Source organism: Saccopteryx leptura, chromosome 2 (genome assembly GCF_036850995.1).
Source record: "Saccopteryx leptura isolate mSacLep1 chromosome 2, mSacLep1_pri_phased_curated, whole genome shotgun sequence".
Taxonomy (NCBI): domain Eukaryota; kingdom Metazoa; phylum Chordata; class Mammalia; order Chiroptera; family Emballonuridae; genus Saccopteryx; species Saccopteryx leptura.
Window position 1 is genome coordinate 237,580,484 of NC_089504.1, and position 24,580 is coordinate 237,605,063.

General features: G+C 47.4%; 2 protein-coding genes across 2 annotated transcripts in view; both read right to left on the bottom strand.

The window, feature by feature from the left end:
• ACADS (acyl-CoA dehydrogenase short chain) overlaps positions 1-6,624 on the bottom strand; it is a 33,136-nt gene extending 26,512 nt beyond the window's left edge. Inside the window, exons 1-2 of the mRNA XM_066370740.1 lie at positions 6,494-6,624; positions 4,986-5,137 (exon numbers count right to left, since the gene is read on the bottom strand). Of these exons, the coding sequence (XP_066226837.1) occupies positions 4,986-5,137; positions 6,494-6,542 (201 nt within the window). The 5' untranslated portion in view covers positions 6,543-6,624. The remainder of the gene's footprint in view (positions 1-4,985; positions 5,138-6,493) is intronic.
• Positions 6,625-9,418: 2,794 nt separating this feature from the next.
• UNC119B (unc-119 lipid binding chaperone B) lies at positions 9,419-23,233 on the bottom strand. The gene is made up of 5 exons (XM_066370741.1): positions 22,957-23,233; positions 19,796-19,909; positions 17,125-17,233; positions 16,830-17,002; positions 9,419-13,932 (listed from the first exon to the last, which is right to left on the bottom strand). Exons 1-5 carry the CDS (start codon positions 23,198-23,200, stop codon positions 13,820-13,822), a joined length of 753 nt encoding a protein of 250 aa, XP_066226838.1. The 5' UTR covers positions 23,201-23,233; the 3' UTR covers positions 9,419-13,819.
• Positions 23,234-24,580: the final 1,347 nt, after the last annotated feature.

Sequence of the window (24,580 nt, forward strand, 5' to 3'; positions counted from 1 at the left end):
TGGGGGGGCACAGTCAGCCCCAGGAGAGGACTCTCTCAGGCTTCCTCCTTGATACCAGGGTCTCATCAGCTGTAAGAACTTCTGCAGAGAGGGTTGTCAGCTATATTCGGTCTGAACCTGCTGCTCACCTTGTTGGGGAGAAATAAAATTTGAGTATCCAGCAGTGGCTGAGGGATTAGACTCTGGAGTAGGGACCACATCACCAGTACTGAGCTCTTGACCAAGAGACCCCTGAAGTAGGAGGTCCCACTAATGTTGTATTCACAACCTCAGCTGCCCTAACCCAACAAACTTGCAACCTGTAGAGGGGTTGGTTGGGTGACGCCAGTCTGAGCCCACACTACAGTCTTTCTAAAGAAGACTCTGTGGGAAGACCAGGCAGCTGCAAGAGGAGGTGGAGCAGCTGAAAAGTGGAGGCAAATCTTACAGAGCTTGGGGCTTTTACGGAGCTGCTGTCATCTCTAAGTAGGAGGAAGCTGATTCTTATACATAGGCTGGCCCCTCCCACACTACCCAGGCACAGAAAACACAGACACAAACAGCAAAAAGAGCAGTAGCTCCAGACAGGTAGCCCACAGTGGGTTAAAAACAACAGCTGATGCCAACCCAAGAAGATCTAGAACACAACTGGTAGTAGACAGCAAAAAACCCTAGACTCAGGTAGCTACACAAGCAGCACACCCAAAGACAGAGTCTAGCAGGTACCAGACACTCTGGAGAATAAATACACCCAACAGGACAGACATTTCACAGTGTGTAATACACATGATCAAGGTTGACCCTTAGAGCCAGCTAGCCTGAAGGAATAACTGTACCCACGAAAGGACTAACTGCATTCTATACTCACAGACAACAGGAAAGAAAATAGTACCCTCAAGAAGCATTCCTAGAGCAAGGAAAACAGGTGGCCTGGAGGTCAGTACCACTGAGCCCATCTTCCTCATAAAAACCCACAAAAATTTCAAAGTCTGACACACTACCTAATACACAGACAAAATGGGCAAAGAAATGCAACTGAAATGAATCAACAAGAGAAATCCCCAGAAGAACTAAATAAAAAGGAAGTAACCAAACTACCAGATGCAGAGTTTAAAATAATGATTTAAAAAAATAATAATAATAAAAAAATAATGATTTTTAGGATGCTCAAGGATCTCAGAGCAACAATGGATGGACATAATGAGCACCTAAATAAAGAGACAGCAAGCATCAAAAAGGACACTGAAATCATAAAAAAGAACCAGTCAGAAATGACAAATGTCAGAAATGAAGATTGCACTAGAAGGAATCAACAGCAGGCTGGATGAAGTAGGGGGGTCAAATCAGCGATTTAGAAGACAAGATAAACAGCCTGACCAGGCAGTGGCGCAGTGGGTAAAGCGTTGGACTGGGATGCAGAAGACCCAGATTCGAGATCCCGAGGTCACCAGCTTGAGCGCAGGCTCATCTGGTTTGAGCAAAAAGCTCACCAGCTTGAGCCCAACGTCGCTGGCTCAAGCAAGGGGTTACTTAGTCTGCTGAAGGCCCGCGGTCAAGGCATGTATGAGAAAGCAATCAATGAACAACTAAGGTGTTGCAACGAGCAATGAAAAACTAATGATTGATGCTTCTCATCTCTTCGTTCCTGTCTGTCTGTCCCTGTCTATCCCTCTCTCTGACTCTCACTCTCTCTGTCTCTGTAAAAAGGAAAAAAATAAAGATAAACATAAGCACAGAAGTAGAGCAGCAAAACGAAAAGAGGTGCAGGTGTGGAGAAAAGAGAACCCTCCTGCACTGCTGGTGGGAATGCAGACTGGTGCAGCCACTGTGGAAAACAGTAATGCGTTTCCTCAAAAACTTAAAAATGGAACTGCCTTTTGACCCAGCTATCCTACTTTTAGGAATATATCCTAAGAGTACTACATCACTGATTCAAAAGAAGACATACATTCCCATGTTTATTTGGAGCATGGATATTTAAAGTATGGGTCCCGGCCCTGGCCGGTTGGCTCAGCGGTGGAGTGTCAGCCTGGCGTGCGGGGGACCCGGGTTCGATTCCCAGCCAGGGCACATGGGAGAAGCGCCCATTTGCTTCTTCACCCCCCCCTCCTTCCTCTCTGTCTCTCTCTTCCCCTCCCGCAGCCGAGGCTCCACTGGAGCAAAGATGGCCCGGGCGCTGGGGATGGCTCCTTGGCCTCTGCCCCAGGCGCTAGAGTGGCTCTGGTCGCGGCAGAGCGACGCCCCAGAGGGGCAGAGCATCACCCCCTGGTGGGCAGAGCGTTGCCCCTGGGGGGAGTGCCAGGTGGATCCCGGTCGTGTGCATGCGGGAGTCTGTCTGACTGTCTCTCCCCGTTTCCAGCTTCAGTAAAAAAAAAAAAAAAAAAAAATTAAAGTGTGGGTCCCTGTGAGTCTATTGTTTACAGCAGCCAAGATCTGAAAACAGCCCAAGTGTCTGTCAGTGGACGAGTAGATTGCAAAGCTGTGGTACATATACACAATAGAATACTATAATACATGGTCATGAAAAACAAGAAAATCTTACCTTTGCAATGGCATGGATGGACCTGGAAATTATTATCCTAAGTGAAATAAGCTAGGCAGAGAAAGTCAAATATTATATGATCTCACTTATATGTGGAATCTAATGAACAAAGCGAACTGAAAAACAGAGTAGAGGCAGAGGTGGGGTCACAAGGAGCAGAAGGACAGCTGTCAGAGGGAAGGGAGATGAAGGGGTGGGATCAGAGAAGGTGAAGGGATTAGTGAAATTATATATATATAACAAATAGATATATAGAAAACAGGACAGCAAATCCCAGAGGGAAGGGGGGAGGGAGTTAAGGGGATGGGGGCAAAGGCAGTATAATGGGGGACATGGGAGGGTGTAATGGGTGGGAGTGAGAGAGTTATATTGAGTGGGACACTTGAATCCATGTTAACACAATAAATTAAAATTAATAAAAAATTTTGAAAAAATCAGCATAGGAGGCAGCTTGGTTCCATCAGCACAACAAGCTAGAACAACTGTATAATGGCTATTTTCATGTCTACTTGCCTCCACAGTTAAAGTTTTCACCTCCTTCTTATTAATAGTTCTGTTACTTGGGACATCAAATTGAAGGGACTTCATCCATATTTGCAATCTGTCCCAACTCAATATGATGTGTCTTCCGATATTGAATGACAAAACAATGAAATTCAAGGACCTTCCACTCACAGCTTTCAGGCATCTTTTGGGCAAGTCTGGCATGTGTACGCATGCTTAGTCCGTTCTGTTTCATGAACCTGAAGCACCAATTGTGTCCTCCTTTCAAATCAGTAACTTCATTTTCATCAGCAATTCTTGTCTCATGCTAAACCACCTTTGTGGACACAGGAATTCCAATTGCTCTTTGCTCTTCAATCCATATCTTCAATTCCCTTTCTAAATCAGGCCATTTTGCTCACTTGCCTTTCATGGCCTTCTTCTGCCATGGCGTTTTCAGTAGGTTTTCTTCTTCCCACAGCCAGTCTTGGATTGATTTCTCAGTTGGAGAAGGACCAGACTTACGTTCAGCAGCACAATTTCCATTCACTTTTGCAAAGTGGATCACTTTTAACTTGAATTCAGCACTGTATGAAAATCTTTTCTGAGCCATTTCTGGGCAGAACATGGCAAAACGTAACCTACCATACTATACCGGTAACAAATGCAAAACAATGAGCACAGAGACAAGTGCAAAAAAGCGGGAAATGCAAGTAAAAAAATCTACAACAATGAGCACAAAAACAAATGCGAAAAAGTGGGAAATACAAGTAAAAAAAATCTACAACCACTGTATAAGACGCATCCAGTTTTTAGACCCCAAATTTTCTGGAGTGAAAAACTGGCAAAAGGTGGCCAGAAAGGTTTACACTGCCACCAGTTATTTATTCCACAAATATCTATTTTTTTTTTTTTTTTTTTTTTTTTTTTTTTAGTGACAGAGACAGAGAGAGGGACAGACAGACAGGAAGGGACAGAGATGAGAAGTACCAATTCTTTGTTGCGGCACCTTAGTTGTTCAGTGATTGCTTTCTCATATGTGCCTTGACCAGGGGGCTACAGCAGAGCAAATGACCCTTTGCTCAAGCCAGCAACCTTGGGCTCAAGCCAGTAACTTTGGGCTTCAAGCCGGTGATCTTTGGGCTCAAGCCAGTAACCTTTTTGAACCTGAGCCCTCTGCATCTCAGGCCAACGCTCTATCTACTATACCACCACCTGCCTGGTCAGGCTGTTGAGTATTTTTATTATGAACCAGACATCTTGCCAGGTCTGCAGATACAGCAAAAACATCTTAAACCTGTAATCACAGATGGGCTGACACAAATGGAGAACACATGGTATGGGAGGGTACATACTGACTGGGATCTCAGAGTCTGGCAGAAGATAGACTTGGGTAAAGCCCTAGCTCTGCAGTGCTCTGGCTCCCTGACCTTGGGCACATTACTTAACCCTCTCACTAACCCGAGTTCTATCAGCTGTACAATAGGGTGTATAACGCTAGTATCTCCACCTCATAGGACGTTGTGGGCAACAGATGAGCCAATACTTCCCAAGCACTGAGAACAGTCCTAGCTCATGGCAAGCATGCTTAAGTTTTGAATACAGGGTGGGGCAAAAGTAGGTTTACAGTTGTTCGCATGGAAAATACTAGAATAATTAATAAAAAATAACACAAGAATAAACTCTGTTTTGCATCTTCATAACTGTAAATCTAATTTGCCCCACCCTGTATTATTATTAATACAATGCCTGGCACTGAGTAAGCATATTGACCATCCATCATTACTATTGTTCCAAAAGCTAAATCCTGGCTATGGGCCTCATGCTGAACAAGGGAAACTTGCAGAGCATTTTCTGGGTCTTAAGACCTGCTTTAGGGTTCCTTGACTGGAGTCTCAATGTCCCTGTCTGTCACTGTCACCACTCATCCAGAAGCTGAGGGCAGACCTCCATCATGGGCTGCTGAGTTTGGGATCCTCACCTGAGCCGCTGGGAAGCGGTGTTCCTTGTCTATCTGGGCAGCGATGGGAATCAGCTCCTTCTCAGCAAAGTCCCGGCAGGTCTGACGCAGCATCTGGTATGTCTCCGGCAGTTCCACAGACTGGTAGACGGTATGTAACTGACGATGGACAGCTGTCAGCAAGGAGTGGGGGTCAGTGGAGGGGGAATGCAAGAGGTCTTGCAAAACAACAATAGTGATCTACCAACTCAGTGGTTTCACACTAGGGGTGGTTTTGCCTCCTAACAGACATTTGGCAATGTCTGGAGACATTGTTTTTTTCCTTTTTATTGAATTTATTGGGGTGACACTGGTTAACAAAAGGATACAGGTTTCAGGTGCACAATTCTACAACACATCATCTGTACACTGTATTGTGTGTTCACCCCCCAGGTCAAGTCTCCATCCATGACCATTTATCCCGCCCTATATCCTCTTCTACCTCCCCCCAACTCCCTGTCCCCTGGAGACATTTTTGGCTGTCACAACTGAATGGGGAAATGGTACTGGTATGGAATGAGTAGAGACCAGGGATGCTGCCAAACATCCTACAATGCACAGGACAAGTCCCCACAACAAAGACTTATTGGCCCAAAATGTCACAGCAGTGCTATTGAGAACTGACTTACAATGCTTGCTAAACACTTTGCATACACTATCACACTCAGTCCTCAGTATAATGCCAATAATAATAAGAGCATAGCTCTGTGACTTTAAGCAAGGATCTTAACTTCACTGCGCCTCAGCTAATATTCAGTTTGGGGGAGAACACTATTGAGTATCTGGAGATAGGATTAAAGATATACTAACTGTAGCATTTAGCACATGGCCTGGCAGGAACAGCTCTCAATGAGGATTGCCTTTATTGTTATTATTCAGGGTGACTGGGTCTGACCAGGCAATGGAAACCCTAGCCATAGATGTCACCTCAGCTCCAGTGGGAAAGAAAGAAGGTGGGAAAAGGGGTAATATTTACTGAGTACCTGTTATATGCCAGACATTGTAGCAAGCATTTTTACATACCCTGTGACTTAGTTCTTTCAACTCTATGTGAATAGTAATACATTACTGTGGTCATTTTACACATGGGCCAGTTTAGGCTCACACTGGCCAACTGAGGCTCACAGGGGCTTGTGTGTCTTGCCCAAGGTCACAGATGCTGAGTATGTGTTCAATCCCACTCCTGGCTCCGTTGGGACGGGCGCACCCTGAACCTCGGCTGGGCGTGAAATGAAGGCAGGGGACGCAAATGCAGCCATGAAAATTGGGCTGGGGTTGGGGGTCAGAGCAGGACCTGGGGTCACTGCAGGGCTGGGGCCGCGCAGGCGCGAGATGCAACCAAACTAGGGGAAAGGCCACTCGCGCTCCCGAAGAGGGCGCCTGCCCGCTGGGCAGTCGCAGGGCCCCCGCAGGGAGGCTGTCTGCCGGGACTTGCCAGCTCCGGCAGCCCCGGACCGCGACCCCGCTGTGCGGAGCCGGAGAACACTCACCTCTGCGGACGGGGCCACAGGCCCGGGCAAGCAGTGCTGCGGCGGCCATGAAGGACTGAGACCAAACACGGTTTCTCGGCTCTCGCCTCTGGGAACAGCTTTACAGTTGAGGAGGGCCGGGCCAGGCGTGGGGGCGGGGCCGACGCTGCTGCGCCCAGGGGCGGGGTCTACAGCGGCTCCTCCCACACCCAGCCTTTCCCTGTGGAGAGCTAGAACCAGACTAGGTCTCGGGCGGTCTGTGTCCTCAAGTTCTTCAGACACTTCGACCGCAGGCCCATTTATCCCAAAATTCAATCTGGAGGCCTAAAAACCTACATGACTAACCCCCATCCCACCCCCACGCCCATCATTCCTTTGCTGTCTTTGCTCCAAACACACCAGCAACGTCTCTAATACACCTAGCGTTTCAAGGCCTCCGGGCCATTGTGATCAGTTCCCTCTGATGGAATGCTCTTCATTCAGATCTCACTCACTGAGGCCTGCCTCGACCCCAGGAGGCTAGTATTTCTCCCACACACATTGTCCATCCCATTGTTTATTTATTCGTGACACTTAGGATCTGAAATCTTGAGCCCCCCAAGAGTCTGAACTCCAAGAGGGGTAAAGGGTCTTGTCTTTCTCTGGTGCTCAATAGTTAAGCCTAGGGAATTGGGTTGCTGGAAGGACGATTTCTTTCCCCCAGAGGTTGTGAAGTTGAGGTGGCACTGCCACTTCCCTGTGTCACTGTAGTCCCATCTGTCTCATTCCCAATTGTGGGGCAGAGTCTCTTGGAAGCAGGGCACTGCCCTCTAATGCCATACATTTAGTCCTTAGCATCCTCCTCAGGATGCCTCTATCCTGCCCAAAAAGCTGTGGCAATTTTACTTGCCTAGCAAGGGTCTTCACTAAGTACAAATGAGAATCACTTCCACACCTCCCGGGCACCCACACATCCCTCCAGCTACCTTTCTTCCCCCGTAACTCAGCCAGGCATCTGTCCCCAGCACTGACCCACATGCCAGATATAGTCTTCTGCCTTTCCACCAAGTGAAGACACCAAATTTGCTGGTAGCTTGATCTTGGGCTTCCCAGCCTCTACAACTGGAAAGTAAATTTGTTATTAAAAAAAAAAAAAAAAACTTTTTTTTTTCTTGCTCTACTTCTTAGAGATCAAGCAAAAGTCCTTAATATGTTAACTTTCATTTAAAAGAAAGGCTTAAATTTAAAATAAAGCCTCTAGTACATAGTACTTTAAAGTCAAACAAATGACTCTTTGGCAAATGCTCTGAGGACTTCTTCACCTTTCCATCACCCCAGCTGGCCACTACCCTGGGCCAAGGAAAAGGGAGAAACAGAGGGAGGAATAAGTCAGTGCTGTTCGGGGACAGAGGCCAATAATTGTTTCAGGTGGCCCAGATCACCTGAAATTAAATTGTTTGTGACCTTAAACATGGATGTACACTTTATATTAAAGGTGTGCAAGTTTTCCAACAGAGACAGAAATCAGACAGTGTTTGCAGGGCTGGAGTGGAAGCAGGGAACTGTCCACCAACATCAAGAACATGAGAAAACTTTTGGGGGTGATGGATATGCCCTCTATCATGACTGTGATGGGCATAAGACTATACATTTGTCAACACTCATCAAACTGTACTCTTAAATGAGGTGAATTTTACTGCAGTTAAAAGCACACCTTAACTTTTATATATTTACATAAATTTTTAATTCTCAACAGCCCCCAGCAAAATAAAGCAAAATTATTAAACCTAAAGCCCAATTACCCTAGAAACCAGTTACACTCACACTATTTACAGAAAGACCACCCCCACCCCATACCTACTCCCCCCAGCAATACAAGGGGCCCAGTTAGGAGACAAGAGGGTACACATACTGTGAAAATCTTTAATTTCTGTCTCGTGGCAAAATATTATTTTATATAAATAAGTCACCTAGTTTACTTTGGACACAAAGACAATCAAGACTTGAATGAGGTATTGATGTCACCCCATTAAAATAAAAATTTATAAAAAAAAAAAAAAAAAGACTCGAACGAGGGAGATGTGCAGCAGCTCCATGGCTTCTCTGGCCAGGCCTGAGCCTTGCCAGCGCCTCCCCTAGGAGGCCACTGCCATCAGCCAGCCCCTGCTCTGCTGTAGCCATGTGCAACCAAAAGGCAGTGATCAAAATGGTCGATATGTCTCAAAAATGCCGATGTGTCGAAGGAGATGCGACAGGACTTCGTGGAATATGCTACTCAGGTGCTAGAGAAATACAGAGACGGATACTGTGGCCCATATAACGCAGGGGGAGTCTCAGCATGCTTTCCTTCTGAGGGGCACACCCGCACCTTTCCCTTCCCCACCCTCCTCCTCCCAGGCATGGTACCTTCACCTCTCTCTCCTGAGCTCCAAGGGCCCTTCTTCTGCCCCTGTAACTGGTTTCCTACTACCTCGGTAACTTTCTAAATACACTTTCTCTTATAATTTGGGGAGGGGTAAGTTTGACAAGTATAACCCCGGATGACACTGGATCATAAGGAGGAACTTCGGTAGTTACGTGACACATGAAACCAAACACTTCATCTACTTCTACCTGGGCCAAGTGGCCCTTCTTCTGTTCAAATCTGGTTAAAAGCATGGACTGTACCATACACCCAGTGATCCATCCAAAAATAAGGACTACAGCCTAAATTCCAAATACAGGGAGTCCTCAGGTTACGAGTCTCGACATACATTTCAAAATTACAGTGTTTACTCCCATAAAAACTTTAAAAAATTGAGATCTGTTTCGGCTTACAACAGTAGCATCATACTTACCAACTACGTCATACTTATAGACTAGCCTGAAACAATTCTTTTTTTTTTTTTTTACAGAGACAGAGAGAGAGTCAGAGAGAGGGATAGATAGGGACAGACAGGAATGGGGAGATGAGAAGCATCAATCATTAGTTTTTCGTTGCGCGTTGCAACACCTTAGTTGTTTATTGATTGCTTTCTCATATGTGCCTTGACTGCGGGCCTTCAGCAGACCAAGTAACCCCTTGCTCGAGCCAGTGACCTTGGACTCAAGCCAGTGAGCTTTTGCTCAGACCAGATGGGCCCATGCTCAAGCTGGCGACCTTGGGGTTTTGAACCTGGGTCTTCTGCATCCTAGTCCAATGCTCTATCCACTGCGCCACCACCTGGTCAGGCTGAAACAATTCTTTAAGAAGGTAGAGAGGCCTGCAACAGACCCTGTGCCCTCTACATCAGCTGCTTCTCGAGATGAAACACCCATAATACAGGTAACATCATCTCCAGCGTCTCCTGCATGTTCCTTAGGCAATCCTGATTCCCCTGACACCCAGTTATCTCCAGCACCTTCTGCAGGTTCTCCTGACTCTCCAGCTTCCTCTTCCCGATAGGTCACTCTCTCCCGCCTTGCAGTGCCCCTTCCAGTATGCAAGCCAACCATGGGAATAAAGGGTAAGGAGATTTTTTTTACACTCATTTTTTTGTTACTACAGTACAGTGTACAGTACAGTATTTATGTCCTTTTCCTTTTTCTGTGACTGAGTTGTGTTTCTAGATTATAATTTTACAACTGTGTTAGGATAGGTAACTGACTTAGGCTAGGGTGTGTTTCGACTTATACTAAAATTCAAGTTATGTCACTGTTGTAGGAACAGAACTGTGTCGTAACCCAAGGATACCCTGTACCAGAAACTGAAACCTGCAGCCTTGCCTAAAGGAACACCTTGATCTTGAACCTTTACTGTGTTGGTTTTGTACAGGGCATTCTCTGTACTCATTTGTTGTGGTTATAAAAAATGAGCAAAACATAAAAAAATAATGAAAAATAAAACTGGAATGAGGATCTTATCTTAGGTAAAGGGGAAAGAGGAAGAAGGACAGATCAGGTCATTGATGTTTCTTATATTCTGTGAAAAACAGATTTACAGGGGAAAAAAAGAGACTTTCACAACTTCAATGACTTTACAAAACCTTTGTAAAACAAGGGGTAAACCCACCTCCACCAGAGCCTTCTCGTGGCTAAAACAGTCTGTAACACAGCACGTGACGTGATGATTCAATGGTTAGGCTCTCGCAGCAGGTGCAGCCGCACCATCTCAGGAATCCACATGCGCTGGCAAGGAATCTGTGCTATGATTTGTAGGACAGGCACCCCTATTCCCCAAACCTTCTAGTGACAATGGCCACCAGAAGAAAGTGACTTTACAGAGGGAAAAAGAGTACCCTGGGAGCCTACCAGGGTGGCAGAGCAGACTAAGGCAAGACTCATCCTATCTGTGTATTAGGACACAGCCTATTAGTGTGCTCCACAAATGAGTTACACTTCAACTGAAAAAATCAGTTGAAGAGTCCCCAGTCACTGCCACTTCAAGAACCACAAGTCTATGATTAGACCCAACATTCCCAAATAACTGCCCATATTTGGGAATCAGGTCGCCCAAAGATGGCAGGTGTCTTCGGAAGCCTATGCCCCTGAAAATGGCATTCTCTGCGAGATAACTCGGAGCTAACACGTGAGGAGAGGGCAGCCTACTTCAGCCCAGAACTACTGTGGGTTATCTCCTGTTTATTAGAACACAGAGTGAAATAAACCAGGATCATCTTTGGAGAAGCTAGAAGGGCATCGTAGCCCAAAGGCGTCACAGGAAAAGAGAAGCTCTCTCGCAGGAGAGCCAAGGCAGAGGGACAAGAGCCAAACAAAAGAGGAAAGGGTGCCAGCAGCGGGCCCGTGGCACCAAGCGGGCCCACCAGCCCTGGAATGTGCTCCCTCCGGGAGCTGCTCTCAGATGCCGGCTGTGAAAAGACAGCATGGACTCCCACGCAGTGAGCATTTTCCTGCCACTGTGTCAACCATGAGCTAACGGCTACCAAAACTCCAGGTTCCTTACTCACATCACTCCCTGTTCTGATTCAACTTTTGATTAGTTCAGACACTTTCAGAGAAAGTATCACTTCCAATGCTCTCCCCAATTCAGGCACAAAAGCTTGAATTTCAAACTCGCCTGGTTAATATCGCAGAGTGGGAATGTTTCTCAAGATCTCCTGAGTAGCTGTACATAAGAATCCAGTCTCAGGTACAGAACACCAGCCCTTCTGTTGCAGAAGATGGCAAGTTCTGTCCTGCTGGTCAGTTTGAGCACTTGGCCTCAAATGGTCTCCAGGGAGACTAAGGCAAGCTAATGGGGAAGAGGACACAGCTCAATTCAAGCCAGAGGACCTGCCTCCTCTGCCCTGCTGGTCCATCTCCTTGCAAAAGCTAACACTGCAGATAACAACCCACAGTATACAAGGTGCAGTCTGTCCTGGAACACATTTCCAAGACACTCCACTGAGCAGAGCTCTGGGCAGCTCCAGAAACCACATCCTAGATAACTAATTAAATATCAAATAGTAGAAACTCTCCCGATCAGGCTTCTGTCACAGACAGAAGGTGTTAGTCTGAAGCTCGGTAGGAACCGTGAGCCAGAGGAGCCACAATGAGAAACAGAGGGACGTGAGCAGTGCTGAAGTTGGCCCATGGAGGGGGGAACGAGGGTGATGCAGCCTTTCCCAGCAGCATGTGGGACAGAGCCCCATGTAAGGCACCTGGATTTGTAGTCGGCTCCAGTTCTGAGATTCCCTGATCTGCAAGGCACCCAGCCAGTTCCTTCTTAAGTGGTGGGGTCCCATGCTGGCACTCAGTGAGAAAACTGTCAGCATCTTGCAGAGCCGACTCTGACCCAGCACAAAGCACTGGGCCACGGTTCCAGACCACTCACACTCTAGAACCCAAACTGGGAGCAACACTGGTCAGTGAATGCGCAGGGGCTTTTGTGGCCAAGGGTTGACCACTCTTTCCCTGGCCCCACACTGCCTTCCCCCCAAGTACTTTGGGGAACAGCTCGACAGTGACTATTACCACATACCTAGGACACTCCTACAGCTACCTTCCTATCAATGCTAAATCCTGGCCAAAGCAACAATCTTCCTGGAGTTCAGGCTGAGCACCTAAAGCCACCCACACAGTCAGACAACCACAGGGAGCAAAGGAGGTGAGAGTTTATCCCATAAGGATCCAAGAATAAAAGTAGCAGGATGTGCAAGGAAGCTTTTCTGAGAACACATCTGATTGGAATGGGTGAAACAGGCTAAGGGGACCTCACACTCAAAAAGATCCCAACTAGCAGTCTGAAGGATCAGATATGCATCACTTAGATCTGACCTGCCAGGATGGTTCCAGAAACTACTTCAGTAGAAAGGCAGAAAAATCCTCCTAAATAAGAAATTTACAAAAAGTTTTAGAGGCAAATTCCCATCAAAAGCCAATCCTCTGGGCCATGCTGTGCAGAGAGCATCAAATGCCTCCTTTAAGCAACTGCTGATTTGTAACTATACCGACCTCCACACAAGCCAGATTTGCCCCAAGAGCCTGCACTGTACTATCACAAGTCTAACTGCACATCACCTATGCTGGGAACACTGCTGACATTTTATGAAACCTTCCAAAAAGAAGCCTGGGGGGGGGGGGACACAATGAGGCCCACTCTGGCCTCGAGAGATACAACTGTTCCAGCAGCAAAACTGACACATTCTATTTCAGAAGATACTCAAAAGTCAGGAGTCAGGAGAAGCAGAGCAAGCTCATTTCTCCTCCAAAATGAGAACAGGAAGGCACTGCCAGGCCGAAGCCTTGCGGGGTCCCCAGAAGCACTGGCCAGGGACCATGAAAGTCCGACTGGCAGCAAGCCTCTCCATTACATGGACCTTTCAGGCTGGCAGCCTGACCCAGCCCTCAAGCCTCACCTCTTGGCACCAACACTCCTCCCCTCCACCCCTTTCAAGTTTCTTTCCAATTATGCACAGGCTGAGGCCAGATTGTGCCTATGGCAACACCGGAAACAAGGCAGCGCCGGGAAGACGCTGACCTGGTGGCTTCCCCCCGCACCCAGGAACCTAGGGGACAGCTACGGACCCGCAGCAGGCCGGCCAGAACCTCCTCACATGGGCACAGTGCCGCAAGACACCCAGGCTCACCAGGACAACCAATAGGCAGCTATGGATACATAAAAATAAACTTTCTTTTATATCTGGATTTTAGGAACCTTATCCTAATCCTTTACTTTACTATATAGTACCTCTGTGACCTAAGAGGCAGGGGAAGAGGGAAGAAAAGATACTGGGGAAGGAAACACAGCCCTGGTTGGCACCTCTCTTGGAGCACAGGAACTACCACCCCAGTCTTGGCCTCCTTGGGCCATGTTCCACGTGTGTGTTGACAGACAGCAGCTTGAACCACTTCCACGAGCCAGGACCATGGGCCGCGGCACAGCAACTCCCCTGTCCAGTCCCACAGCAGTTACTGGCCTCCATTATAGGCGTAATCAGCCTTGTTGTGCATTATCAGCTTGTTGTCAACAAAGTAGAAGCTGTCAGAACGGGTCTCGTAGGGATTTTCAATCATCAGACGAACTGCAAGTCAGGGAAAGGAAAAAAGCAAAAACAATGCATGAGTCTGCCCCATGGGCTAGATGGAAAGAGACTGAATATCCCCTCTAAAATTCATAAGCTGGTCCTTCATAAAACCTGAGCATACTCTCCTGGAATAATGAGGTCAGTACAGAGGGAACCAGCCCCTGAGAGCTGGGGAGAACTGGGGACCACAGAGGCCTCAAAACTGAACACAATACTCACCTCCCCACATGGATGCAATCAACTCTCCGACAGGCCCTCCTTGGTCACCCCCAGCCTGATTCTGAGTCGGCACCCTGGGGGAACGTGCTTATCCTTATGCCAACACAAACCACAACTTATTTACTCCGTGCTCCTGGTCCAAATGCAAAAACCTATGCCTTATGATTTTACTGCCCTTGGGCACCCCTGGCAACCAAAGGAATCCTAGGGGAACATGAGTACAGGGAGACAAAGGACAAGGAGCCTTCTCCAGAGGTGGCTCAGGGTGTTGACATGGAAATGATCCAGTGAAAGGTCTACCTTGAGATCCAGATTTACATCTTGTATTTGTTCAGGCAATTGCCCAGTGACCTCTTTAACCACGTAGGAGAGGTAAGATAACTAAACAGTCACTACCTCTGACCAGTTGGGAGTTAATGATTACATGCTATACTGCTCACAAAAATTAGGGAATATTTCAAAATGAGAAGTGATAAAATATCCCCTAATTTTTGTGAGCAGCACATTTTGAGTCCTCTAGGGAGAATGTTATTTTTCAGCACAGTTCTATAAAGGCAAACCTGATTGTTTAAATTTTTTGAACCCACCCAGGCCAAAGTTATTTGGTTTATACGCAGAATGTTGACCTCTACATTCTTTTAGCTTATTTGGTTTCAAGAGGAAAAGTTATATTGCCTTGGATTAAAAACTTGAAATGCTATACATAATCTTATCTTGCAAGAATCTAGAGATTCCAGCCCATTTTAGGGAGAGGGGTTCCAACCAAGATCAGATACTGTCATCAATACCCAGCCCCACATCTTAGCAATCCTCATTTCACCCGGGACAGCATTGCCACAAGAGTAGAGTCCTTGGTTGTCAGACTATGACAACTTTTTTTTCTTCTTTTCCAAGTGAAAGGAGACAGACTGCCACATGCACCCCAACTAGGATCCACCCAGCAACCCCTGTCTGGGGCCAATGCTCTGACCATCTGGGGCCATGCTTGCAACCAAGAAATTTTTAGCACCTGAGGTGGAGGCTCCATGGAGCCATCCTCAGTGCTCAGGGCCAGTGCTCTCTAACCAAAGCCATAACTGCAGGAGGGAGGGAGGGACGGAGGGAGAGAGAGAGAAAGAGAGAGAGAAGAGGGAGGGGTGGAGAAGCAGGTGATCACTTCTCCTGTATGTCCTGACCAGGAATCGAACCCAGGACATCCACATGGCCAGGCCACACCCTACCACTAAGCCTGGCCAGGGCTAGATTTTTTATTTATTCATTTTAGAGAGGATAGAGAGACAGAGAAAGAGAGAGAGAGAGAGAAGGGGGGAGGAGCAGGAAGCATCAACTCCCATATGTGCCTTGACCAGGCAAGCCCAGGGTTTCAAACTGATGACCTCAATGTTCTAAGTCAGTGGTTCTCAACCTGTGGGTCGTGACCCCGGCGGGGGTCGAATGACCAAAACACAGGGGTTGCCCAAAGCCCGGCGCCCGGCGACCCCTGTGTTTTGGTCGTTCGACCCCCGCCGGGGTCGCGACCCACAGGTTGAGAACTGCTGTTCTAAGTCAATGCTTTATCCACTGCATCACCACATGTCAGGCCCAGACTATGACAATTTTAAGGACCCTTGGACTGTGAGAAAACTAGTCAGTAAACCCTGGCCAGGTATGTCAGTGGATAGAGCGTTGTCCTGGTGCACTGAGGTCACAGGTTCGATCCCCAGTCAGGGGACATATGAGAAGCAACCAATGAGTACACAACTAAGTGAAACAACTAAGTGAAATAATGAGTTGATGCTTCTCTCTCTCTTCCCTTCCTCTACACCCTCACATCAATGAATTAAAAACACACACACACACACAAATAAAGCCCTAGTCAATATAAGTAGATCCTTCCCTATATCGCAACTAAATTCCACCACTATTCAAAGTATCCTGCTCACATCCTCATTGTCCTGGAACAACGTTCCCTAATTACTAACAGAGGATGCTCACCCGAGTGAGCAAGAACAAAGCTATAGGAACTAAAAGGGCCTGTTCTGTCCCTCTCACAGGTCCAGGTCTCCCTCACCTCAGCTGCTCTCCGGGGCCTTCCCCACTCCCTCCACACAACCACAGAATTTTTCTTCCTAAGACATCACTTCCACCATGTCAGTCCTGCTCCAGCACCTATCACAGCCCCTGCTTCCTGCTGGATCAATTCTAACAGTTTATCTAATCAACCTTCTACTTGCAAAGAATGAGCAAGAGGTCCTCAGACCTGTCCTTCTACTCAGCCTACAGTTTCATGCCTAGTCGTGATGAAGGAAAAAGTGAGAGCACCGGGCAGGTGTGACTAGCACACAGTGGGAAACCATGACTTAACAGTGGCTAGGAGAGGCGCTTTGTCTAATCAGAGCCCCAGGGATTGTAGTGGGCCTCTTATCTCCCTCAGACACTCCCTTTCCCACAGTGGGCATCTAAAAGGGATGGCCTGTATTATTAAAATCTTCCGTGCTCCCATACAGGCAGTGTCAGAGTTGGAAACATTAGACAGGAGCAACAGGAAATGAGAAGCCTGAGGTCAAATGACTAGAGATGCATCATGTCACTATTTCCCTCTGCTGCAAAATGAGGACATTGGACCAGATGGATTTCAAGGTTTGTTTCTTCTAGCCCCAGAATTCAGAACACTGAACGAGTCATAGGGTACGTACTGACATCCTCAGAAAGCTGGGGAAACTCATAGATGTGTTCGCAAGTGTTCCTGCTGCTGGGGATGCAGAAGCCGAAATCGAAATCAAAGTTTTTCAGCAAGCGCTCCCGGAAATAGTGCCGCTCGATCATCCGGAAGTTTGACACAGGTTTGTCTCCCACGGTGAACTCCACCCTGCAAAATAAATCTCCGTGAGCCCTACTCTGTTCCCTCATTCCTCTAAAGCCAACCCAACTGAGAACACAGTTCTCTGTAAACAAGCGGAGTGTTTTCCCCTCGGGACACGCTGTACTCACGTAGCCCCGACTGTCCGTAGGCGGAGAAATGCTGGCGTGAACTGATAGCGGACAAAGCGTCCTGCGCTGATATCCACATCTCCACCTTCCCCCTCCTCCTCCTCTGGGTCTGAAAGCGCACACAGAACCTTGAGTGCCCCATCTCGGCACCACCAGTCCAAACAGCACAATCAATTAACAGTACTAACACCAACAGCAGGATGGCGCTATTTACTGTGTACTTGTTACATGCCAGTCCTGAGTTCAATTATTACAGGGAATCCTCACAACCATCCTGGGAGGTGTTACTACAGCTTCATTTTACAGATCGGGTAAGCTCAGGCTCAAGAGAGGTTAAATCACCTGTCTAGAGTCCCCCGAATAGTAAATGGAGGGAGCAGGGATTTAAATCCAGGTCCTTCTGACTGAAGGTCTGTTGACCAAGTTGATATGCCAGCCACTAACCAAAAGAATAAGACTACAAAAGGTGAAACTAGTCAAATGGCTCCTTCAGAGAACACAAAAATTTCTGACAAAAAAAGTTGACAGGCAGCAAAGACAAACCCCTAGGAAGAATTCTGTTGTTTAAATGGAAGACAGGGACTGGCAGCCTTGGAGTACCATACTTCCTTGGATTAATGCCTACTCCAGGCCACACCAGCCCTACCACCAACCACCTGGGAAAAGGTGAAGCAGACTTGCAATGAACCAATGTGTGGGACCTGCATGAGAGTCCACAAGGCTGATGACAGTCTCTGGTTTAGTCTATTCCTGAACCCAGGAAATGAAAGATTTGTAAAGTGAATCAGAAAACCATTCTAATGTGAACCGAGATAATTCCCTATAGTAGTTATCCAGTGGCCAGCAAAGATACTTCCTCCAGGTCTAGACTGAACATGGGCACAGCATAAGACAAATCATTTTTTTAATGACTTTTTTTATTATTAATTTTTAGAGACAGAGAGAGAGGAAGGAAAAAAGGAAGAATGGGGAGGAAAGGGGAGGAAGGGGGAGAGAGGGAGAAGGAAGGAAGGAGGGAGAGAGAGAGAGAGGAAGAGAGAGAGGGAGGGAGGGAGGGAGGGAGGGAGGGAAAGATCAATTCGTTGTCCCACCCATTTATGCATTCATTGGTTGGTTCTTTGTATGCACCCTGATGGGAAATGGAACCCACAACCCTGGCATGTCAGGATGACACTCTACCCAACAGAGCTACCAGGCCAGGGCCTGAGAGGTCTTTTTTAGCATCAAACATCTCTCTTTGACAAGCCCAAGAGCAATTGGGCAACCAGCCTGAGTGAGTTCATACCCAAAGACTCTAGAGCCCTGGCACCAACCATATGATTCAAAGAGAGTCAGAGCAAAATTTCTCAGGGATTCCAACTCATCAGAACAAATGGTGCGGGAGGGGACTGACTCAGTGAGCATATTCTAAGTGAATCAATATTCTTAAAGGTAAAAACTGGAGAGGTTAAAAAGCAAAGTATAGTCATAGTACCTGCATCTGACATTCTTGAGACAGTTTAGTTTTGTACTGAAATGACTACTCTGAGCCCAGTCTAAGTCAAATCTGCACGCATGAAGTGGTCCCAGGGTCCTTGAAACATCCTAAGTACTAAGACAGTGTGGTTTAGGGATGTAAACTCCACAGACTCAGGAAACTAGCTGGCCCTGACCCTCCCAAACAAGCTAAGTACCCACAGGCTTGAGCCTTTAGGCACATAGGTCACTAGATTACAGCAGCATGAAGAATACTGGGTGGGGCAAGGAGATCAGGGCTCTAACTTTGACTATTTAATTAATCTAAGACTTTCTCAGGTAAGTTTTTTGATTTAACAAATTTATAGGCTATTCTGATTAGCAAACAGATGAGAAAAGCTTTGCAGAAAGACGTTAAGACAGACCACAGTCAATACACTGAAGGGTTATCTATGCTGGTGTTCTAACAGCTAACTCCAGGGGGTGCTAAATGTCCAGTCATGCACACACAAACCAGTCATGCACACACAAAGACAGTGTGGTCCCCCAGCCAGAAATGAATCACCCTGAAACTGCATCTCACACACACAAAAAGCGTCTATTCAAGGTTAATTTAAGGAATCCCAAGTGGATGAGTTCATAGGCCTGGGCTTTCTGTTCCTCCAGAAAACGGTGGAGATTAAAACCCAAACTAGAATTTACTAGGAAATCTGAGACAGTTTAAAGGCAAGAGAGTGAGAAGACAGGGGAAACTGCCTCATGGTCTGGACTAGGATCCTCTGTATCAGCTTTCTCGAGTGTCCCCAAGACTCAAGGCTCAGGTGAGCTTTTCTCATTACAGTTTAATTTCAAGGATTCCTTTCCTAACTGGAGACAATATGGTAGCACAGGACCTGAGGAAAGTCACTTGGAAATTCTGGGCCTCAGTTTCCTTATCTGTAAAATGGGGATTAATAACTCCTCCAAGAGGTGTGAGGATTGCATGAGCTGATGTAAACAAAAAGCTATGGGACACAGTAATGAGCACAAACATCAGCCTCTCAGCATGGCTTCAAACCAACACGCCCGCAGGCTAAGCTTCAGGAGGTCCTGGAATTGGGACACAGAATAGTCCGTGACACAGGTTGCAATGGTACACAATGCTACACAAAAAAAATCAAGCTCCAAAGGCCTGTCGCTCCAACTTTCAAGTGACTGTTACAACACAAAGGCCTACCTGAAACACAAGGCTTGGCAATCTCAAAAAGCACTGTCCCCGTCTCCAAATCTCGAATTTTGAAGCGAGTGAAGTCAATACTATAGATGTTGTCTTCAGGTTTACATAAATAATCTGAAAATAAGAGAGGGAGAGAGATCAATGCTATTAGATAATTCTCCAAAACTACCCTTCATTCATTTCTCAACTTTTGAAGCAGACTCAGGTGTTTTTGTGTGTGTGTGTGTTATTTCTATTCATTTTAGAAAGGAGAGAGAGAGAGGAGAGAGAGAGAGAGAGAGAGAGAGAAGGGGGGAGGAGCAGGAAGCATCAACTCCCATATGTGCCTTGACCAGGCAAGCCCGGGGTTTCGAACCGGCGACCTCAGCATTTCCAGGTCGACGCTTTATCCACTGCGCCACCACAGGTCAGGCCTTCAGGTGTTTTTTAGTTTAGTTCTTTTGGGGTTTTTTTTTTAACACAATTCACTTAAAATATACACAAAAACTTCTTACGTTATAAGCAAAAGTTGTGTGTGGAGAGAACTAGAAGATCCAAGAAAGAAATAAAGAACATAGACCTGGTATGGGTGCAATTATCATAACACTCTTAGAAACAGAAATTTTATAAAGTATATTTCTTTGGAAACACCTCAAAAATGGCCTACCAACCTTCCATGATCTATCAACTTAGATGTCACAGAAGGGCAGAGTTGTTTTAGTTTTTGTTTTTTTAATTTCAGTTTAAAACACTTATGCTGCCTGACCAGGCGGTGGCGAAGTGGATAGAGCGTCGGACTGGGATGTGGAGGACCCAGGTTCAAGATCCCTAGGTCACCAGGTTGAGCGCAGGCTCATCTAGTTTGAGCAAAGCTCACCAGCTTGGACTCAAGGTTGCTGGCTTGAGCAAGGGGTTACTCTGTCTGCTGCAGCCCCACGGTCAAGGCACATATGAGAAAGCAATCAGTGAACAACTAAAGTGCCACAACAAAAAACTGGTAATTGATGCTTCTCATCTCAGCGTTCCTGTCTGTCTGTCCCTATCTATTCCTCTCTCTGACTCTCGCTCTGTCTCTATAAAAAATAAAAATAAAACACTTATGCTGATCTTATGGCTAACATAGTGCATGTTCACCAAAGTATCACAAAGCAGAGATTAGTCAAAGTTTTCTGTAAAGGGCCAGATAATAAATAACTTAGTTGGTGTCTGTCACAACTACTCAACTCTTTCACTGTAGTGCAAAAGAAGCCACAGACAACACATAAATGAATGAGCATGGCTGTATTCTAATAAAACTACTTATGAATACTGATATATGAATTTTATATAACCATGTGTTGCAAGATAATATTCCTCCCTCTTCCCCCCTCCCCACCAACTATTTAAAAATGGAAGAACCACTCTTAACTTGTGGGCTGTACAAAATCAGGTGGTGGGCCGTACCTACACAGGCAGCAGGACAGACTTGGTGGTGAGGGCATTAGGCCAAAGTGAAGTAGAGCCCACAACAATCTGAGCAGCTAATCAAAACAGTATCTATCAATCATAGAAAACCTCATTGATTTCTTTCTGCAGTAACTCCTAACAGCTTCTTTTCCACTATTCATTCTGACACTTTGTCTCATCTCGCCCTGCACTTTTAGAGAGTACTCAATAAATAACTCGCTGAAGAAACAGACTTTAAGAAGAGTAACAAAATCTAGAGGTCACTAAGCTCTGAGCTGTGGCTTTCTCCAGTAAGCTGTCTGGCAAGCCCAAGCTCCTACACAGGGTCTGAGTGTACACCAAGAATGCTGCGTAGGGCCAGGCAATAGAATGGCCTACTTTACCCTTGTTATCAGGATAAAGCATAAGGTTAGAGAGATCATGTGATGAGCACTTCTGTACCTTTAGAGTCCCAAATGAAAACTGGGTTAGAATAGCAGCTTTTCCACAACGTTTCAATGAAAGGGAATAGCAAGACCTAAAGATATGCTCAGGTATGCAAAGGACAGTTCCAACCCAAAGTGATGAGAAATGAGGACATAAAAATATCCGGACCATATTAAAACTGTTTTAGGAGATTAGAATACTCTTTCATACAGTCTGAACCAAATCCACACCCCTCAAATCACTAAACCTGCCATCTGGCCCCTGAGGCACACCTGAGCAGCCCTGGGCTTACAACTAAAGCAATTCAGCAGGTTACACATGGCAGCTTCGGATCCATCCCGGGAGAGCTGGTGTTGCAGGGTTAGAAGTCTGGAGAGCAAGGGGGATGGGCAGGGCAGGCAGTGTCTAACCAGGTGGCTGTAAAGCCTTCAGGGGGAATAGCAAGGGAAAGGGATATAAATCAACTCAGGGCTTGGCTTGGGAAGAAAACAGAAAAAGGGAGGCGATCCAGGTTAGGGGGTAGGCAATATTTCTTCCCACCCTCCCTTGTATCAGTGAAAGGTGTAGAACGGTTGCATTTTATGCCAAAAACGCATTTCTGAAACCCTGCCGTAATTCTTAATTCACTCAAACAAGTGTCAAAAGCAAGATTCACATTTCAGATTTTGTACATAAACTGAAACTTTATTATTTTTATGTGGCACGGTTTTAAATTTGCATGAAATGCCACAGCATCATGTTTGAGGAAGAACCCACCTGCACACAAAGGAACCACGCTTGGGACCGAAAGGGGCCAAAGAGGGCTGGAAACGGGGAGGGGCTGTCAGGGGCCCGAATGGAGGGAAACGCAGAGAAAGCAGGTAGAGGTCTGGGCTGCAGGAGCTGCGAGCAGACAGGGTGAGGGGGCATGGCTGGCCGGGAACTTCGCTGATGGCTGGGGGCCTTTCAGGATGAGGCGGCAGCGGGCCCACTGACCAGGGTCGGGGGGATCTAAACTATGGGGCCCCCACCCAGCTGAGAATGGGAACGGCCCCGCCTGAGGACCAGCCGGGCAGGGGGCAGCCCGGTGTGGTCAGACTCAGGGGGTGCGGTCAAGCTCAAAAGCCCCTTCCCAAACACATCCAGGTGACGGAGGGGAGCAGACCAGGTGCGACAGGGCCGGGGGCGGCGCGGCCTGGCCGGCCGGGGGTAGAGGGGGCGGTGCTGGGTGCACCCCGGGACGGTCGAGCGGCAGGCAGCTGCCCCTGCTGCAGCTTGCAGGGGGCCCAAGCTCCGGCGCGAGGGGAGGGCGCGGCCGGCCCCGCACTCACTCTCGGTGACCCGGCTGAGGCGCAGGACGTGCTCGGGCCGGATGGCGTCCAGAGCCAGCAGCTCCTGCTCCGTGACCGCTGCCCCGATGCCGTCGTCGGCCAGGTGGTGGGGCGCCTGCCGCCGCGCCTTGAGTCGGTTCAGGACGCCGCCTCCTGCCTTCTTCTTCTCCTCCTTGCCAGCCACCAGCCCCCGGGGCCCAGCCGTGGAGCCCGTGCCCGCTGCCTTCGAGTTCGACCCGCTCATCGTTCCACCGCCAAGATGGCCGCCGCCTCCACAGCGCCGTAACTATGGAGAGCGGGGGCGTGGCCGGGCGCGGCACCTGAGGAGCGAAGAGGCGGGGCTTCCGGGGCAGCGCCGGGCCGCCCTTCTCGCAGCTTGATTACAGCCAGGTGGTGGGCCGGGGGAATGCCTGAGAATTTAGCACACCCACACTCTATTAGCCCCCCACCCCAAATCACCCACGTGTTTTTAAAAAATACCTCGTACGGTCAAATGACTGTCATATAAGTTGTGAACAAGGCATCTTGAGAAAATGTTTTTTTAATCTAGAGCATACAAGCTTAAGTTAAAACAGTACTTGCTGCCCTGGCAGGATAGCTCAGTTGGTTAGAGAATTCTCTCGAAGTGCAGAGGTTGCCTGTTTGATTCCTCAGGGCACGTACAAGAATATATCGATGTTCCTCTCTCTCTCCCTTTCTTTCTCGACCAACCAAGCTTCCAGACTGTCATTCCTAAACCCTACTGTGCCGGAGCTAGACATTGGGCTGAACATCAAGGAATCCAGATGAATGAGGTTAGGAATTTGGGTATGCCTTATTCACCACTGTATTGGGTAAGTCTACGTACCCCTGACACACGGTAGGTCCCCAATAGTGATTACTGAATGGATGAATGAATGAGGGAAAGCCTTAACAGTACGCTGCTATGAAGGAGCTCCCAGTTTGTTGGTGAAGACTGTGAAGTACATAATTCATTATGTGGCCCTTCCACTTGACCAGCCCAGTGAGTATGAATGAACCAGAGGACAAACCAGTGCTGACTGCTTTAAGAGGTACAAACAGCAAAGATGCTACCTGAGTACACAGGAGTGGTCTGGGAGATCAGGAAGAGGCTCCACAGGTGACTTCTGCACCGAACCTTGAAAGTTGTTGATCATTTCACTAATTGGAGAAGGTGGTGGGGTTGGGGGAGGTTGCCCTCTTACACCCCAAGTAGCTCCTTCTCTTGAAATTCTGGATCCACAATCGTGTGCTGGAGGCCTGGGCTTGATTGATGCAATGCATCTACTAGGTCTGATTTCATCTCTCAGGCCAGAGTGTAACTCTTCTCCTCTCCCCCCATGGTCAACCTGGATACTTGCTGGGTCCCTCTCACCTAATGGGAGAGGCTTGGGAGGGGCTGAAAGGCCTACCCTGGTTGCTAGACAAAATCCAAATCTGACTCCACCCCCATTGCCCAGCCTGGTGAGACAGTCTGTGGCCAAGTTCATACCTAAATGCTGTCCTGTCTTTGATTACCGCTGGGTGGCACTTACTAAACCACTCAGGGAAATATTAATACATGTGCACAAAGAATTAAAGTCTTTCCCTTTGCAAACAACTCTTTTTAAACCACTAAGCAGTG

What these genes read in the sequence shown, in the direction of transcription:
- UNC119B (XM_066370741.1), bottom strand. Translation starts at nt 23,200, where the DNA reads ATGAGCGGGTCGAACTCGAAGGCAGCGGGCACGGGCTCCACGGCTGGG. An exon ending in TGCCAAGCCTTGTGTTTCAG is followed by an intron (nt 17,234 to 19,795) that starts GTAGGCCTTTGT and finishes GTGCGCTTTCAG; the next exon opens with ACCCAGAGGAGGAGGAGGGG. An exon ending in CCAGCTTTCTGAGGATGTCA is followed by an intron (nt 13,933 to 16,829) that starts GTACGTACCCTA and finishes CCTGACTTGCAG; the next exon opens with TTCGTCTGATGATTGAAAAT.